General features: G+C 32.5%; 2 protein-coding genes across 7 annotated transcripts; both read right to left on the reverse strand.

The window, feature by feature from the left end:
* LOC109346594 (metal tolerance protein 2) lies at positions 4,695 to 11,480 on the reverse strand. Its single transcript, XM_019586234.1, has 12 exons — positions 11,046 to 11,480; positions 10,847 to 10,916; positions 10,235 to 10,332; positions 9,921 to 10,075; positions 9,318 to 9,433; positions 7,688 to 7,784; positions 6,873 to 6,957; positions 6,583 to 6,645; positions 6,360 to 6,465; positions 5,605 to 5,750; positions 5,196 to 5,284; positions 4,695 to 5,113 (listed from the first exon to the last, which is right to left on the reverse strand). The coding sequence occupies exons 1-12, from the start codon at positions 11,367 to 11,369 to the stop codon at positions 4,993 to 4,995; spliced, it is 1,470 nt and encodes a 489-aa protein (XP_019441779.1). The 5' UTR covers positions 11,370 to 11,480; the 3' UTR covers positions 4,695 to 4,992.
* LOC109346596 (tubby-like F-box protein 3) lies at positions 14,907 to 16,772 on the reverse strand. 6 transcript variants are annotated; one of them, XM_019586248.1, is made up of 6 exons: positions 16,659 to 16,772; positions 16,330 to 16,459; positions 16,069 to 16,248; positions 15,445 to 15,937; positions 15,237 to 15,247; positions 14,907 to 15,086 (listed from the first exon to the last, which is right to left on the reverse strand). In XM_019586248.1, the coding sequence occupies exons 1-4, from the start codon at positions 16,750 to 16,752 to the stop codon at positions 15,466 to 15,468; spliced, it is 876 nt and encodes a 291-aa protein (XP_019441793.1). In that variant the 5' UTR covers positions 16,753 to 16,772; the 3' UTR covers positions 14,907 to 15,086; positions 15,237 to 15,247; positions 15,445 to 15,465. The 6 variants fall into 6 exon arrangements, with proteins under 6 accessions (XP_019441793.1, XP_019441788.1, XP_019441789.1 ...); XM_019586243.1 differs by lacking the exon at positions 15,237 to 15,247 and having other exon boundaries at positions 14,907 to 15,093; positions 15,446 to 15,937; XM_019586244.1 differs by lacking the exon at positions 15,237 to 15,247 and having other exon boundaries at positions 14,907 to 15,102.

Below are 19,399 nucleotides of genomic sequence, written 5' to 3' on the forward strand. Positions count from 1 at the left end.
ATACTCACATGTTTTTTTCCTGTTAAATATGACTGATAGAATAAAGTAGCACATTTGATTATATGATTAATGATTTTCAATTAAAAGACCCTTGGTGCCAAACTTTAGAGAGACAAGCAAAACAATTATATATAATAATAGGAGACATAAGATCACAAGAAGTATGGTAATCAACATAAGTGGTAGTTCATGCTTCATATTGGATTGATAAAAATGTCAATTATGCTTCAATGAGAACACTGTAATAACCATGTCCATTATCATGTTTTTGTTTAAGTTGCCACTTTTTGAATAAGTTTATGGAACTCCTGGCTGTGATTTAGGGGAATATATCTGCTTTACAAACAAATGTATTACTTCATGTGTTATTTCTTGTGATTAGTTAGAAAAATACTTGAAGTTAAGAATGTAATAATTTAGTAATTTTTTGACAAATCACAGAAAATAACATAAAACAATACACTTTTTGAAATAGAAGATGTTCAGGTAATTTTCCAGTGCCAATCAATACTTATTTGAGTGTAATAATTATTTATGTATGTATTCATTAGCTTAACCAAAGATGAAACAAATTGAAGTGGAGGGAGAGAGAGAAAATGGGGAAGGGGCTGCACATAGTACACCCATACTATGTTCCACAAGTTGATTAACTGAGTGAAATGTGACAACTTGCATTTACCTTTTATATAATGAAATGTTGTATTGCATTAAATTTATTATCTTTTTCCCAATTTGTCATTTGTCTTTTTAATTATTATTTTCTTTCCAATCATGCAACTCAACAAATATTTAATAAGGTATACTTACAAAAAAATCATTAATATTTTGTTGAAATAAACAAAATACAGGAACAAATGATGGAGTCTAAGGTGTAAGCAGCTGTCAACCTACTAGATATTCATTTATTTGTTTTGACCCCATCATGACTAAATTTGAATAGTGTCAAATTTCTTTTATTTTAGAACCTATTATTCATGTTTGTATATGTCTTGTTGTTGAGTTTATTCAAGTGTAAAGTTTTATATTGGATATGTTGTAGGGAAAAGGAAAGAGTTTATAAGTAGAAAAAGATTTTGACACTAATGTCTTAAGGTTTTGGTTCAAGACGATGGTGTCTCACTGCTAGCTCCCGATGGTTGGAGGATCCCCAGTTGCAGTCTGGTCTGGTCCAACAAGTGGTATCAGAGCCAATGGTTCAGCTGGAACATGGTGGAATTAAGGGGGAGCGGACCAGAAAGTGTGTGGTATCCATGTTTGAGGCGAAAATCGTTGGTTTATTCAAGTGTGAAGTCTCACATTGGATATACGGGAGAAGTGAAAGATATTATAACTAGAAAATGTTCATCAAACTAATGTCTTAAGATTTTGGTTGAAGATGTAGTGTCTCACTTCCGCTCTCCACTCTTCTCATGCCCTAGCAACAATAGAACCCCATAGTGGTTGGGGCAGTCTAGTCCAACACTTGTGAATACTCAATTTTCTCCATCGTATTTACAAAATACAAAAATGCAAAAAGTTTTAAAACAAGAAAAATAATCATCAAGAATATTTTAGGTATCGCATAACTGATTTTATCTTCGAATCATAATCAACCGTTGTTATTAAAATGGGAAAAATATGCAATTGTCTTTCCATTAATAAAAGATATTCTTATTCCATCCAAAGTGTCTCTCTAAATCATGATAGCTTCTTTCTTTAATCCGACATTCCACTATTCATCTCCCATCTCTTCATTTTTTAATCCCTCTCATCACATAAGAAACTATAACAACCTAACACCATGAAATGACGTGTCCTACTTTTAGTGTTTTATTTGTATACTAATACAAATGATACTTAATTAAAAAGAACATAAAATAACTTTTTATTTATTTGGTAGAATATTATTTACTTTGAACATAAAGACTTAAACTTTTCAGGATATATGCTCCTTGTATAACATCAAGATACTAAGTTATCTACGCAGTCTTTGCAAATTTAAATTTGTGGTATGCATCAGTGTATATATCGGTGTGGCATTTGGTAGTGTTGAAATTGACTTAGTCATTACAGTGGCATTATCTTTACTTAGGATACTTTTATTTATTGCAAGGAAAAGGACATTAGTTTTGGAAAACATTCCAAATTGTGTGATATTGCAATATCCAAATGCAAATCATGTTCCTGGAATTCTAATTCTAAAGATTGACGCACCAATTTACTTTTACCAATGCAAACTATTTAAGAGAGAGGATTACATGGTGGAATAATTAGTATATCAATATAGCTGCATGTGATGTATGAAGACTGGAATGAGGTGTGCCTTGAGGCTAAACGTGAAAGATGTTATATATGCATATACATTTTGTCATATAAAAATGAAATAGCAATGTTACTAGGAGCTACATACTTGTTGGGAGAGACATTTATGCAAATGCAGATCTCATGTATCTATTGATGTACTCATTGGTGTACCGAGCCAATAAATTAATATTTTATATTATTTTGAGAAATACTATTGGTTAGGGACATGAAGACAAAGTCTTTTTTGGACAGAGGATCTTTTATGCACCTTAAAAAAATAAATTCAAATTCCTTATAAAAAAAGTGAGAATATAACCTTGATAGTGCAAAAAAAAAGATCCAATAGCAATATTCCTTTTTGTAATAAGACAAAAAAAGCTCATATGAGACTTAGGTCAAAAAGTTGTCATCTCTCAGAGGGATATTACCTACCAACATGTACATGTTTTTTATATAATCATTTATAGTATAAAACTTCATGTTGTTAATAAAGATACCATTTTAAGAAGATGAAATATTAATATATTATTCGTAATTGACTCTCTAACTCAGAATTTAGGTTCAAATACAATTTTATTTAATTGGGATTAAAAGGGATTGTTCTATATTTTAAGTGAAAAAACGTAATGACAACTTCAAATAATTTGGGAAAGATCGAAATCAAATTCATATCTTCTTAAGTTGGATTGCTAATCTTTTATTTGAAAATCGAGTCGCGATATATTTATTCAATTCGGTATTAAATAATATGCCTGTTTAACCCAAAATAGATTGGGTAAAGCCCATATGTACGAAGCCCAGAGCATAGTTCTGTCATCGAACATCTTGTCGTTTTCAGGTTTAGCAAAGCAATTGGCCCAAAACCCTAACCCTAACTACACGACTTCTATTTATACAGCACAACCCTTACTTCTTCTATGTCTGCGTCTCAGAATTCTAATTCGCTCACATATTCTTGTTCTTCATCATTTTGTTATTCGTTTTATTTTCTTTGTCGTTTTATCTTCTTCGTTTTATTATTGGAGGCGATGATGCTTTGAACTACCTATTTTATGAGGGAATGAAAATCATTCTCTTGTGATTACAAAATTACCAATGGATCCTTCTGAGCCTTCCAATCATTTATAGTTTAATTATATATATTTTTGTTTGATATTTGTTAATTGTGGTTGTTTTTTAGAATAGAATTGAAGTAGCCATGGATGTGATGATATCCTATTCCGAATTATATGAATGTGGACTTATTATAGACTACAATTATCTGATTCATGGCTCATCCACTTTTTCATTATTTTCTCCTTTCATTCAAAAATCGTTTTTTTGTCATAAATGCTTTTCATTATTTTTCTAATATATGTTGTTTTATGACTGATAATTTTTCTTTTTCCATGTTATAGTTTGAATCTTTATTGTTTGGTATTTTATGTGTCAAAATTTCGAAGCCATTATCCTGCAAAATCAAACAAATGTTTTATGTTGAAGATATGTGATCATTCGATTGATCCGGTTTTACTAGCAAAAAAAATTGATATATGTTCTTACTAATATTCCTCCAGTATAAAGAAAAGTAATATTGATAATAGTTTGAGGAACATTACCAATTTTTTTTATTGATTTGTTAAATATTTACCAATAAATTCAAATAAAATCTCATGTTTTGTACGTAATGGATCAGCTGAAATGTGTAGCTTTTTTTATGGATTAACGCTATGTAAACAAGTAAAAAAAAATACTTGGAACATTAAGCTTGTAATATTGAATTCGAGTCTCGGGAATGAAAAAAAAAATCGTTCGGATAGGATTGCCTCAAGTGGCAAATCAGAAAATTCCACTTTAATTCATCTTTATTATAGGTTGTTTTGTGCTTCAACGTGGAAGTTGCCTTGGAATAGATTTCACAATCAGTTGCATATCCAATTAAAGGACAAGTGTTATTTGCAATATATGGTGAATGGTAAAAATGATTAAGATGAAAATAAATGTTATTCAATTAAAAAATGAAAACATAAACTCTTAATATGATTAAAGTATAATGTAATTGAGAGAAATTATTCACTGATACAAACAAACCAATACCATCTTCAAGGAAAAATCTAATTTTCATTTCATATTTGATGGATAACAAACTAGGTGTGGAAATAAACCTCATAAATAACGGTTGTGCGTAATATTAGCATGTGGAAAGCTCGTAATTTATTGTTAGGGTAAGACTGAATTCGCAAGGGCAGAATATTTAATGAACAAAGATTATTTTTTTTAGTATAACAAAAGGTAAGAAAGGTTATATTTACTATTATAAAGAACATAATTATAATGGACCAAGATATAGTTAATGCATACGATTAGGTTCTTGTATTGACAACATTGATATTTTCATAAAAACTTATAATGGACCAAGATACAAATCTGTCGCCAGAAGGTTTCAGCAACTTTATTATTCAATCATATTCAGTGTTATTCCAGGGTTCAAGGAACTCAACACTGTTTTCGTCAAGAATGAACTATGTATCACATAACATACAGAATACAAGTCCAATGGGTGCAACTAAACTGTTAAGCTTTAACAATGTCTCCTTATCCTTCCACCTCCATTGAACTCTCCAGAAACATATAATTATCTCACACTATGTATGAGCTTATTGAGCGGTAGCAATGCAATATTGATGCACAAAGTTGTAAAAATCATGTTTTCCAATTTCATGGGTTGTTCTAAGTTTGACTATTCTGTGGGAATGGTTGGCCCAAACGTAGCTGAATGCCAACATGACTAACATTTGAGACAGCTTTCAAAACCTCTTTTTCTGCTTGCTGTGCCATTTCTTCTGCATTTCTGTGAGCAAATAAACATAAGCTGCCATGAGAAACTGGCTCAAATACTAATCAGACTCGCTAAGTTTGGACAATGGAACTACCGAATTTGGATGTCAGGGGGCATTGAAACCTCAATTTGAAGAACAATCTTGCCCTGAAACACGTGGCGTGTTATGCGCTCGACTGACATCTGAAAACCAACTATAGATGGTTAGAGATTTAAAACACAAGTGATTCCAATATGACTTCAAAATTAATTAGGTAGAACCCTCTTGTTCTCAGCCTCCATTAGATCTGTAAGAGAGTAGAACAATTTAATTGCCTAAATTTTATGGCTAAGAGCCTAAGAGAACTAGAATCATTGTAAGATATTTCATTCACTTCTAACCAATAAAACTAAAGAACCTCCCATTGATGAAAGTTTAAAAACTATATAGCCTTGTAGATTTTATTTGAATTGAGCATGTCATGTTCCACTGGCTACCTACCATGTATATTAACAGATGTTACCTGCTGAAAGTTTGTAGAGATGATTTTAGAAACAATTCCTTTAATGTTACTATCTCCTGCAGGGACAACACTGTCCCGGTCCATGTTTCTACTCCAACTATCTTGTTGATCTGTTGTGCAGGAAGATCCATGTGACATTGCAGGATCTATAAGAGAATTAAGAATAGCAAAAAGTCAGTTAAAAAATCACTGTTTGAAAATAAAGGCAGAGGGAATATAAAATTGGGCACATCCATGCACGGTAGTCTGTGAAACACGGTAGACACAGAAACAGATCTAATGGAAAAAGATTCAGCTCTGCCTTTTGACACATAACAGGCTTAGCATTTTTTCTGCACGAGTAATGGTTCAACGGTAATAAGATAAATGTGAGATTAGTAGGGACAAAATAAATTTCAGAAGACTAGGCTATATAATAAAGCACATAAATTGCCAGGAATGTCCATCCTACATCAGCTTTTACATGCATCATGCAAAAATCATGGTTGATGTTCAATAAGCAATGAAGCTATTCAGCCAGTACAGAGAGAAATAATCTGTATATTTCTATGTAGAGACATGATATTCAGAAGTGAGCATATTATTTGGATGTAAATGTGGCCATAAAGAAAAGGTTTACTTTGTAAGAAAAAGTAGTGAGTAAATTTATTGATTATGATATCATCTATAAAATAAAATTTAAAACAGCTGTGATGTCAAACAAAAAAGATTTGGTCTTGGTCAATGTATGAAATTTATAGAACTATGGAACAGACCTATGTGTATAAAAACCTCAGCCACATTAGGGTGGGACTTGTGAATATGACGACGAACATTTTCACCAATGTCATGTGCAGCACTAACACTAGAAAAAGGATCAACCTGCAAGGTAAAACTAAACGAGTAAGCCCAAGAGGCTGACACATAATGCAATCCAATCATGAATTCATGACATATAATGCATGTGGCCTGACAAATATCAAATTCAGGGGAACCAACCTCAATATGTACATCAAGATACAAAGATGAGCCAGCTCTCCTTCCTCTTAAGCGATGGCAACCCTGTTTATGAATTAAACATAAAAAATGAACTGCAAAGAATATAATTTAAGATCATATTTTCATATGCAAAACAGCATCGATGAACACCTGGTTAAAGTGCATGCAAAAAATTGAAGCACAAATAGGCACGTCTATTCAATTAAAATGATTGCACTAAAAAAGAAATCATATGCCGCGTTCAAGGATGCAAAAAATGATACTATAAAAATATATTGCAAAGAACATACTTCGACACCATCAGCTTGTAATATTGTTTGTTTAATAGGATCCAAATGTTGTGCTGGGATAGCAGCATCCACCAATTCCATGATACTGATGATTGATCAAAATCAACAAGCTAATTAGATCTGGATGTTTGAGCATAGTCAAAGTCACCTATAGATATGTTGGAGGAGGGGTTTTCCAATCCCCATGGTTCAGGCAGAATCAAGTTAAACACGATGGGTTATGTTTACGTCACTTTAAATTATTTGCATTCTCTATTCCCTTAATAATTTGTTAAGGTGCAACTTTCATTAAGAATCATTAAATAATTACATTAGGCATCATATTTAATTGGGTGCATTGGCATGTAGCAAAGAAGCGACCTGTCAATTTACCTATGTCACGAGCTCATTATTAAGAGATCAGGCCAAAATGAAAATAGAGTTTCTCAAACAAGATGTTTTGCAAATGTCAAGACCCTCTTAGTTAAAGGAATCAGAAGTACACTTGTCACATTTAAATATCATTAGTCAATGTACTGATATATGTAACCCTACAATTCCAAGAAAAAATCAATCTAATTTACGGGAATATTTGGCGCGTGTCTATGTCCAGCATAGGTGTGCTCAACATTTTATTTTATCCTTGTATGAGGGCCACACCAGGTGCCTACTTGCTAATTTAGGTTCTAAAATGTGTGTGACTGACATGGATACACTAGAGCAGAGAAAGCAATTTCAGTAACATATAAAACAATCAGTTAAACTCATGAAAAACAAAGACCACCACAATAAGCTATGATAAATTGAGGAGAAACGGATATTCATAAAAAAGTTACCTGAGGTAACCACTTTCAGCTCCAGCTTTCAAAATCATGCCCGAGACAAGAAGTCCTGCAAGGGGATCTAGAAACTTCACTCCAAGTATAGACCCTCCTAACATTGACAAAAAAATCTGTAGTTAGTGAGTGTGAACAACACAAGACATAGATGACTCAAGTATTCAGAAACAAATCCTGTTCAATGCAAAGTGTATATTATCGAAGACCTGAAAAACAGAAGGTAAAAGAGAGAAACAAGCCATTTTTTTGTCCTAGTCCCTCCATCCATTTCAGACTAATACTTGACACTAAAAAGAAATTTTGAAGTTTGCATTTCAATACAAATACTAGCCTTCAATATGAAAATATTATGATGTCACATCAGCATACCTGCTACAGGTCAGCATTTTCCGTTAATGATGCTAGACATGAAATGGATGATGGAACCAAGCTATTGGGGATTTGAAGTTTTGAGTGATCAAATTTATAAAACTAATCCTTAAGAACTAAATTTAAAATGGATACATGCACTACAGATGAGCTTTGCTCAAAAAATAACCACAGGGTCATGGAAAGTAAAATACAATGCAAATATCATATAGTTGTTAACAATGATAATGTATTGTAGGAAAAGAAGATTCCAACTAAGTACATTAAAAAACCTAAACATAATACGTTCGGGATTCTAGACGGAAAACACAGTACTTCTTATATGCGTTTTTAGAGTAAATTAACAGTTTGGTTCCTGAAAGATGCAACTCCTGTGTCAGTGGGTCTCTAAAAGTGAGCATGTGCACAATTTAGTTCCCAAAGTTGTGAAATGCATACAATTTCACCCCTCCATCAGATGGCTTTCATGACTCCGGGGACTAAATTGTTGGACATTTTGCAACTTCGGGGGACTAAATTGTGCTTGCACTAGCACATTTTTCTAGACCAAAGGCATGCAACGTGCATCCTCCTTTTTTTGTTTGATAATATACAAGTGCATAATTTAGGCATCAATTGTGTATTTACTCTTTTTTAATACATCAGGGGAGAATACAGTAAGGTTGCTGTCTACCTTAAGGTCACAAGTTCAAATCCTAGGAAAACTATTTGCTTACTTGGGTAAGGTTGCGTACATTTACCCTTCCCAAACCTCACCAACTGGGAGACTTTTGCATGGGGCCGCCCTATACTCTATTTCAATAAATTCTAGGTGTTTTAAATAAAGTACCGCATCTTGGCGATCACTTCAGCCAAATCAAGTGAGTTGCCTGGATAAGAAAATTTAAGCGCAGACCTCAGAGGCACTAGAAGACCCGTTCTTTTAATTATGTCAATTTTGGTAATAATAGTATTAATAGCCATTCTTTCAGAAAACCCATCGTTACTGTGAATCAAAACAAACAATATGCCATTGGTGTTCAATGATAATATATACATAACCACATTCACTTTGAAAAAATCCATGAAAAACTTAGAACAGTTAAGTTAATATAATCTGTGATTCAGAATTGACCACTAATCTTAACACCACACCTTTTATTGTCTTTGTAAGTAAGTAAACCTGATTAGTGATATAACTTCCATCAGAGGCCAGTTTACTAGCACATTATACCAAATAATTGAACCAAGTAACTTTTTGCAGAACCAAGTTCCTTACCCACTCCAATGAGAGCAACTACTGATGAAATTGCATCCGCACGATGATGCCATGCATTTGCTTTCATCAGTCCACTACCTTGCTTCTCACCAACTCCTTTTGTTATCCAATAAAGCCTACAAATTTACAAAGCATATAAAAACTGAAGTCTTGGACAAGATACAATATGAGATCTCCCTAATAATAAAATAAAAACATAAAACCTAGTGGTGAACATTTTAATTAAAGCACAAATGCCACCAATAAAAAATATGGAGAAAGGAAAGGACCTTAAGTTACTAGACTGTATTGTCAGAACTTAGAAGACCAACCAAAAGTTAAAGATTCAATTCAGTCCAAATCAGATGAGGAAAAAAAGGTCAATGGCTTATGGTGACACATTCCCTAGGAAGAGTGCATTACTTCGGATAATATAACTACAACAATAGTTTAGTTACTAATTTCAGGTATGTATTCAATTAAGCTTAATTTAGGAATTTATTAATGGATAATTGGATATTGAGATCACATCGAGCTTATTGATTTGTATCTTATCCTAAAGGCAGAAAAGCAATACTTAAAATACTGATATGAGAATGTTGATATATTGCATAATAGCAGTACCCTTCTTTAGTACATATTGACACAATAGTCATATTCAAAGCAAGGATAGGATGATCCATATCAATTCCATGGTGATGTCCACCATGTTGGTGGCTATGCACATGGTCATGTGCCAATGCCTGGCTAACCATTTCAGGACTAGATGAGTACAATCCCTGCACATGGATAAAAATGACTTTTAAGTATTAAAAGGATGACATAGAATCCATTTTCATATGTGGTCTAACAAAATGCTACATCATTGTTGTTCATCATGGAAATAAATGAAGCAAGGGAGAGAGATTGAAGTTCAAATTCTAATACTCAATCCATACCATCAAAATATCTACAGCATGCCATGCAATGCCACCCCCGGTTGCCAATAGCATGCAAGAGATTCCAAGAGCCCCCAAAGTCTCAAATTTACCATGTCCTGGTATACAATGAGAGAGAAATATGAGCATAAAAGAAATATAAACCAGATAGTAGAGGGATGAATTTCTAATTAAAATGAATAAATTAAATGTGAATTCACAATTCAGTAATCAGCAGTCACAACAACATAACGGGAAACAATGGCATTATATGATCATTCTTTATTTGCATATATGGGATCATGTGGATTATGATTCATCTTCATGCATACAAACAGACAAGGAATCACATTAAAATAACTCCTGAAATACAATGCAAGAGAAATATGATCATAAAAGACCTATAAAACCTTTCAGAGGGTAAAGAGGGCATCATGTGATATTTTCTTATTCTCATATCTGACATCATTCCATTCATGTATATAAACATATAACCAATCATATTCAAACGAATGCTACATCTCGGGATGAGTAAAATCATGAAATATCAACATGAATCCATAATATATAAGAAACATTAAATTAGTATCATAAGAGATAAATGGAGTAGCGTGTAGATACAAATGAAGTAACCATATGGGTGTTCTTTATCTCTAGGCGCATTAGCTACTTTGAAAGACCACAAAGCTATGCCACTAAGAACCTGCACAATAATAAAATGCACATGTCACAATAACAAATTCATGAAATAAATATATGATTATCTCAAAACAATTAAATCAATAAAACATAACATAAGTTCCAAAATTATGAGCAATTGAATTTTAGTTACCACATCAGATACCGAATGAGCTGCATCGGCGATAATGGCGGTGCTGCCGGAAAGATAACCGGTGAATGCTTTTCCGGCAGCTAAACCGATATCGGCAGCGAGGCCGAGCCTGAAAATATTCTCCCCTTCTTTCTGATAGAGATGGTTTTGGTCATGATCATTGTGAGAATGACCAAAATGCCATCTCCTGGAGATTTTGAAAGCAGGAATTTGATGAAAAATGAAAGAAGAATCAGAATTAGTGGTTTTATGATGTGAGAAAGAGGAAAGGGTAGTGATATAGTTTCTGTAAATTGGATTCAGATTGCTGAATCTAAATCTCATTTTCTTTCTTCAAAGAAAAGTGAAGGATCCAATTTCATCGAAGAAGAAGAGTGAAGGATCAGCGTAAGTGTTACAGAATAAGGAACACGTGGGTTGGGCTGGGCTTTGGGTATGATGAATGTTGAAGGTATCATTTAAGATTAGTTTAATTAAAATTAAAATATTAATGTGTTATCAGAATGTTATTGGTCGTATATATAGTTTCGTCTCCACACAAGTATTTATCTATAATTTATTACCTCCAAATTGTCAACAAAATATAAAGAGATGTCATTCAGAGAATTTACGGAAAATGGTATACATGAGAGTAAAGTTGAGAATAAAGTAGGAATCATGTTATAAAACTCAATTAGATCGACTCGTTCAACCATAAGTTGGACATATGATTACATGAGAGTAAAGTTGAGAATAAAGTAGGAATCATGTTATAAAACTCAATTAGATCGACTCGTTCAACCATAAGTTGGACATATGATTGGTCCGAACTTTTTATCTAACTAATTTTGTATCAAAATTGGATTGATTATGTTCGATTCGGATAGTCGAACTGGTTAGACAACCCAAATCATTCAAAAAATATTTATAAAAAAACAACCAAAACAATATGATTTTGAGATGAAAAAACTTTTAATTTATTTGTAATTATATTTTTTGTTTGTTAACCTATATTATAGAAGAACTTTCGTTGTTTAATTAAATTTTAAATTTATATGTACTATTGTTACAATTAAAACATAAAGATATGTTGTTTAATGATGTTCTCAACTTGTTTGTAACATTTTATAATAGTAAAAATTCTTTGTTGATTATTTCATTCAGTATGGAAATATTTTAAATTTGAAATATAAAGTTATTAAATAATGTTAGCTAATATAATGAATGTTTTAGAATTTTTAATGTAAACTGAGTCAACTAATGCAATCATTATCTCACTGATGCAACAAATGACTAATTGACTCAATGCTCTGACTAAGTCATTGACCAGTTTGAGTCTAATAATATTGTTACAAATTTACAATTGGATATGAATATTATCTCACTCCACTTATCACTTATTGTAATTGATCAAAAAATATTTAATAATTAAACTTTAACTTTTTTCCAAAGATAATTAAAATTTAACTTAAATATATTTTTTAATAAATTACAATAAATAAAAATGACACATGTATTACATATAATGATATGAGAATGTGAATAAGTGAGGTATTGTCTATCTATCTATTACCTACCCAACAAAAAAAGGTGTCAATCTCTCAAGTCCCCTTATGACATGTGTCAATCTTTCATTCAAAATTTTCCATCCAAAACATGTCTATGTTAATCATATGTACCTTTCAACATTGTATCTTCCCCTTTTGTAAATTGTACATTTTAATTCTAATGATTAATGAACCATTTGTTTTTTATTTTATGAAGAAATTACATCTCACAATAAAGGGGATTGAATCTCTTTTCACATGTGAATTACTTCTCCATCCATTATCATTTCATGTCTCCATCTTCTTCTTCCCCTTTCTTTTCATATTTCTCTCTTCTTCCATCTCATATTTACAATCCAATGTTTCATTCGTCAATATTCACAAGCCTAAGATATAGATTCATGTCATTAAATAGATATCATCTTAGTACGGGCGGACGAGAGTTGTTAATGTATTCCTTAAAATGTAATATTCTAAAACTTCGAAATCCAATTCAAATGTCATATTTTCTAAAATTGGGTATACACAAGGTTCCTTTTCATTTCCATCACCTCCTCCTACTCTTGGAAGGTTAGAGGTTGGGCGTGACAATGCTAAATAGAGAAAGAGCAAAAATACATGGACAAATGTGAAGTTGTATATGATAATTATGCAACTCTTATTCTCTAAACTAGGTTCTTTGGTGCTTTGTAGTATGTGTCAAGTGGAGGATATGATCTATTAATTTATCCTTCTAGACCGAGTTAGCATTTAATTATCAACTAATCTTAATCGTGTGAATGGCATATGATTACATATACTCAAATGTTCAGAAGAGAATATTGATGTGTATCGTGGCCTTTTTTACCAGATTTGAATAGAATTATCTTTAGTTTTGCTAACCTAGGTAAAAATGATTTTTAGTTGGAATAAGTTAGTATTATGCACCAACATTTTTGGACAAAATTAATCCTCATATTTTAATTGTAATAGATTTAGTAAAAGAGTTAGTAATAAGGATAGTTTCATAATTTCCATTTAAAACAAATTACCCCTCATCCCTAACCTGCTTTCTCCTCACCCATTAACATGGTTATCTCAAAACACCAAAAACGCCTCCACCACCAGAGCCGCTGCACACCAACTGTCAGTATTGTGCCCCATCCCGAACTCACACCGTCGCACCACCTAATACTTCCCCACATTGTTTCTTAAAGTGATGAAACGATGCTATATTTAAGTTGTGCATTTGCCATTTTTTGTGCAGGTGGATCTTGTCCTTATGAAGAAAATGCCAATATGTCATCATGGATTATTTCAATCTCTGTGTGAAGGGGATGTTGGTCTGACAACAATGCAACGGTTCTGGTGGTGGAAGGGTTATCTGTGTTTCAGGGTTAAGAAACAACATGTGACAGTCATGGACGATGTAGTGGCGTGGGCTTGGGGTGGGATGTGATGCCAACAGTTGGTATATGGTAGCCGCCAATGGAGGTTTTTTTGCGTTTTGGGACAATTAGGTAAACGGGAGAAGGGAAGAAGGTTAGGGATGAGGGGTAATTTTTTGAAATGGAAATTATAAAACTATCCTTATTACTAAATTCATTGCAATTTGAATAGAAGGGTTAATTTTGTCCAAAAATTTTCTTGCACAATGCTAACATACTCCAACTGAAAATTCTCTTTACCTAGATTAGCAAAACCCTTATTTTTATTATGAATTTTTGTCATTAAATAAATAAATATATATATATATACTATTAATAAATATATACTAAGCCAAAACAAGTAGTAACCACCATGTATGTCATAATTTTTAAATTTCATTTTATCCTTTTCAACCTCCCTCCTTAATAAATGGAAACTTTTACATTTTGCTTTCATTTTTTCATTAATACATTATTACTCATCCATACGTTCTTTTCTCTCTTTCTCAACCAAAAATAAAACAATAACACATGAAAAATATATCCAACAACTTAATAATGATTATTAGATACACAAAATGAGAAATTTATAGAAGTTTTGTGTATACCGTATCAATTATTACACAAGTATACTCTTAAATTTACATTTTTATTAAGTGTCGGCCGACACGCTAGTATAAATAATAGACACACAAGTATATTAACGGTTCAAAAATTATTGTAAATTCAAACAGCCGCGGAATACCACTGGTATACTCAAATTAAAAGAAAGCACGTATATCCAACATAAAGTTTTGGCATTTCTTTGTAAGCTTGTGTAGCAGCAAAACAAGGACATCAAAAGGAAACAAGTGAAATCTCACACCAATCGCAACTAATTAAGGTTATCAAGCAAACTCGTGCAAAAAAAATAAAGGTCATCTACAAAGTGACACAAAAGCACAGCATAAATTCTATGATGGTTAAATATAATACACACAAAAACAAACATATATACAGTTGAGAAGGGGGAGGAAACCATGAATTGAAGCTTGGTTGGACCTAAGAGAAAAGCAGAAAATCAATTGCCAATATCTGACCTGCAATACTGTGTGCAGTTCCAACCAGCAGTAGCACCTGCCAAGAAAAATCAGTAATTTTGTCACAATCATTGTTACAAAGAGAGCCCTAAATATTGTAGCCGTAACGACATTATAACAAGTTGCTCAATATTTTTTATTTATAACAAGTTGTTCAATACATAACTTGCATATTGACATTTGGTTGATCAATGGCTATACAGCTCTCAGAGCATTAAAAACAGCTTTTAATTGACAAAATGAAATTTCCACATCAGACATACATTTTAATTGTTAAACAGAACCAACTAGTTCCAGTTTAAAATTATGGAATATTGCCTCTTATTATTTGTTATTGTATTTGGCGGTAAACTTATCATTGTTGTTCTATTAGAACTAAGAATACCTGCCTGTCAATTAATCCCGACAATCATTCACAAGCAATCTTGGTGTCAAAGCTGCTAAGGCATATTGCAAATGCTTCGAAGGCAGAGAGTGGATACTGGTAATCCATGGTGAATACGTCCTTTCCAACTTTTCCAAACTGTAGAATAACAGTTTCTTGAGCCTGCTCAGAAACCCCATTTTTAGGAGATGCAACCAGCTGAAAATTTTTCACTGAAGCAACTGTTACTCGTCCATTGAAGTTCAGACACCAGCATTGGAGTTGTTCATGCCACCGAGGAGACTTGTTCCGTAATACTAGTGTTCCCTCATTTTGAGAAGTCAAAGGCAATGATTGGAGATTTTCCATGCGGGTTGATTTTGATCTAAAGAAAGGGATAGATGGAGAAGTATCAATTCTGCTATGGAGAAATTGAGTCTGTGTAGGGGCTACACCTCCGGGTTCAACAGCTGAAGCAGGGATGGCATCCATAACGCATTGCATTATCCTGGGGCCTCTGATAACATTTTCGTAAAGGAAAGTGAGGATTAATCAATAACAGAAAAAAGTCACCAATGATTTTCATTACTGATTCCCATCCCACATAATTCTCTTTACCCAAAAGAGAGATTTTTTTCATAACAATACCTGGAACCCAAAACATTCAGATCATATGATACACGTGCAACAGGATAGTTTTCAGCAGGAACTCTCGGAGAGACTTGCTTGGAACTAACTAGCCTGGTGGAACGAGACTTTGCAACTTTGGCTCCACAAATAGGAGGATGTGCATCATACACTGTGAATTTGGTACCCAGAAAGTTGGATCTATTCAAAAGAGAAAATGAGAGTAATTTTAGGACTAGAAAATTATGATTAACAAGTCATGTTAAATATCAGCTAAAATACCTCAACTTCCCAATATAGGTGTTGCTGCCTCTTGATACATCATCGTAGTTTAGAGAGATGATATAGTCTGTGTGAGTTGCACGCCGACACTTGCGTGCAGCAAGAAGGAACTTGCCATCATCAGTTGAGGCTACCAAATTATATAAATCAACATCATGAACACATCAAAGGATATAGAGGAAAAGAAAAATGGAAATCTTCTTAAATATTAAATATTACAAGATACAAGGAAAAAAGGATGACTACTAATTCAACATGTGTCACAGAGTTTAGAAAGCATTTTACCACACAGATTAAACGTAAATGTTTGATAGCGCTCAACCGCTCACCTTGGTTTAAACTAAGGAACAGATAATATATTTGATTACTGCGGTTTCGTTTAATGTAGCACTGAATAAGAGAGCCCCTTGGACCAGGCTGCATGATGATAATAAGAGCTTTAGAATTTACAATACTAGGAACAAGAAACAATTAAAGCTTAACAATAAAATGTGGGATAGTTAACATTAGTCACGCAGCTCACGCTGTTGGAATGGCTTTATTTGTTGCACAATAAACACACATGGAATACTTTTAATTGGAGTGCATGCAAAGCAACTTAAAACAAATTCACACCAGAAAACAATATAATACTGAATAATACTAATTCTTCCATGCTATTAATAATAGGGTATACAGTCAACACTTGTCTGGTTTCAATGTCGATCTGCTTCTTCACTAGCTATGTGTTACTGGTTAGGCAAAGAGGGGTGCGCTAATAGTATACTACCACTCTTTTCGCGTAACAGACATGAACGCGATGAATCACCAGGACTCTAATTAAAGGAGACTTGGATACATTAAAATTTTATAACTGACAATTGAACAACTTCAATTGCAAACCTAATCCAATTTCAACAATGTTTCTTACACACACTATTTCAAAGTGAGGAATGGGTTCGGAATTCAATTCGCTACACACCTAGTCACTAAACCATGCCTTCACAACAAACAAAGTTTTTACTGATTGTAGTTCCTTCAGTTAGTCATCATCAAGTGACACTATATAAAACTAAACTAATTGATCTAAAATTGAATTTAACAACAAAATTCCTTGCAATGAATTAACAAATTCAAATGGGTCCGAACTTTTTATCTAACTAATTTTGTATCAAAATTGGATTGATTATGTTCGATTCGGATAGTCGAACTGGTTAGACAACCCAAATCATTCAAAAAATATTTATAAAAAAACAACCAAAACAATATGATTTTGAGATGAAAAAACTTTTAATTTATTTGTAATTATATTTTTTGTTTGTTAACCTATATTATAGAAGAACTTTCGTTGTTTAATTAAATTTTAAATTTATATGTACTATTGTTACAATTAAAACATAAAGATATGTTGTTTAATGATGTTCTCAACTTGTTTGTAACATTTTATAATAGTAAAAATTCTTTGTTGATTATTTCATTCAGTATGGAAATATTTTAAATTTGAAATATAAAGTTATTAAATAATGTTAGCTAATATAATGAATGTTTTAGAATTTTTAATGTAAACTGAGTCAACTAATGCAATCATTATCTCACTGATGCAACAAATGACTAATTGACTCAATGCTCTGACTAAGTCATTGACCAGTTTGAGTCTAATAATATTGTTACAAATTTACAATTGGATATGAATATTATCTCACTCCACTTATCACTTATTGTAATTGATCAAAAAATATTTAATAATTAAACTTTAACTTTTTTCCAAAGATAATTAAAATTTAACTTAAATATATTTTTTAATAAATTACAATAAATAAAAATGACACATGTATTACATATAATGATATGAGAATGTGAATAAGTGAGGTATTGTCTATCTATCTATTACCTACCCAACAAAAAAAGGTGTCAATCTCTCAAGTCCCCTTATGACATGTGTCAATCTTTCATTCAAAATTTTCCATCCAAAACATGTCTATGTTAATCATATGTACCTTTCAACATTGTATCTTCCCCTTTTGTAAATTGTACATTTTAATTCTAATGATTAATGAACCATTTGTTTTTTATTTTATGAAGAAATTACATCTCACAATAAAGGGGATTGAATCTCTTTTCACATGTGAATTACTTCTCCATCCATTATCATTTCATGTCTCCATCTTCTTCTTCCCCTTTCTTTTCATATTTCTCTCTTCTTCCATCTCATATTTACAATCCAATGTTTCATTCGTCAATATTCACAAGCCTAAGATATAGATTCATGTCATTAAATAGATATCATCTTAGTACGGGCGGACGAGAGTTGTTAATGTATTCCTTAAAATGTAATATTCTAAAACTTCGAAATCCAATTCAAATGTCATATTTTCTAAAATTGGGTATACACAAGGTTCCTTTTCATTTCCATCACCTCCTCCTACTCTTGGAAGGTTAGAGGTTGGGCGTGACAATGCTAAATAGAGAAAGAGCAAAAATACATGGACAAATGTGAAGTTGTATATGATAATTATGCAACTCTTATTCTCTAAACTAGGTTCTTTGGTGCTTTGTAGTATGTGTCAAGTGGAGGATATGATCTATTAATTTATCCTTCTAGACCGAGTTAGCATTTAATTATCAACTAATCTTAATCGTGTGAATGGCATATGATTACATATACTCAAATGTTCAGAAGAGAATATTGATGTGTATCGTGGCCTTTTTTACCAGATTTGAATAGAATTATCTTTAGTTTTGCTAACCTAGGTAAAAATGATTTTTAGTTGGAATAAGTTAGTATTATGCACCAACATTTTTGGACAAAATTAATCCTCATATTTTAATTGTAATAGATTTAGTAAAAGAGTTAGTAATAAGGATAGTTTCATAATTTCCATTTAAAACAAATTACCCCTCATCCCTAACCTGCTTTCTCCTCACCCATTAACATGGTTATCTCAAAACACCAAAAACGCCTCCACCACCAGAGCCGCTGCACACCAACTGTCAGTATTGTGCCCCATCCCGAACTCACACCGTCGCACCACCTAATACTTCCCCACATTGTTTCTTAAAGTGATGAAACGATGCTATATTTAAGTTGTGC

The sequence above is a fragment of the Lupinus angustifolius genome, chromosome LG04 (assembly GCF_001865875.1).
Source record: "Lupinus angustifolius cultivar Tanjil chromosome LG04, LupAngTanjil_v1.0, whole genome shotgun sequence".
Classification (NCBI taxonomy): Eukaryota; Viridiplantae; Streptophyta; class Magnoliopsida; order Fabales; family Fabaceae; genus Lupinus; species Lupinus angustifolius.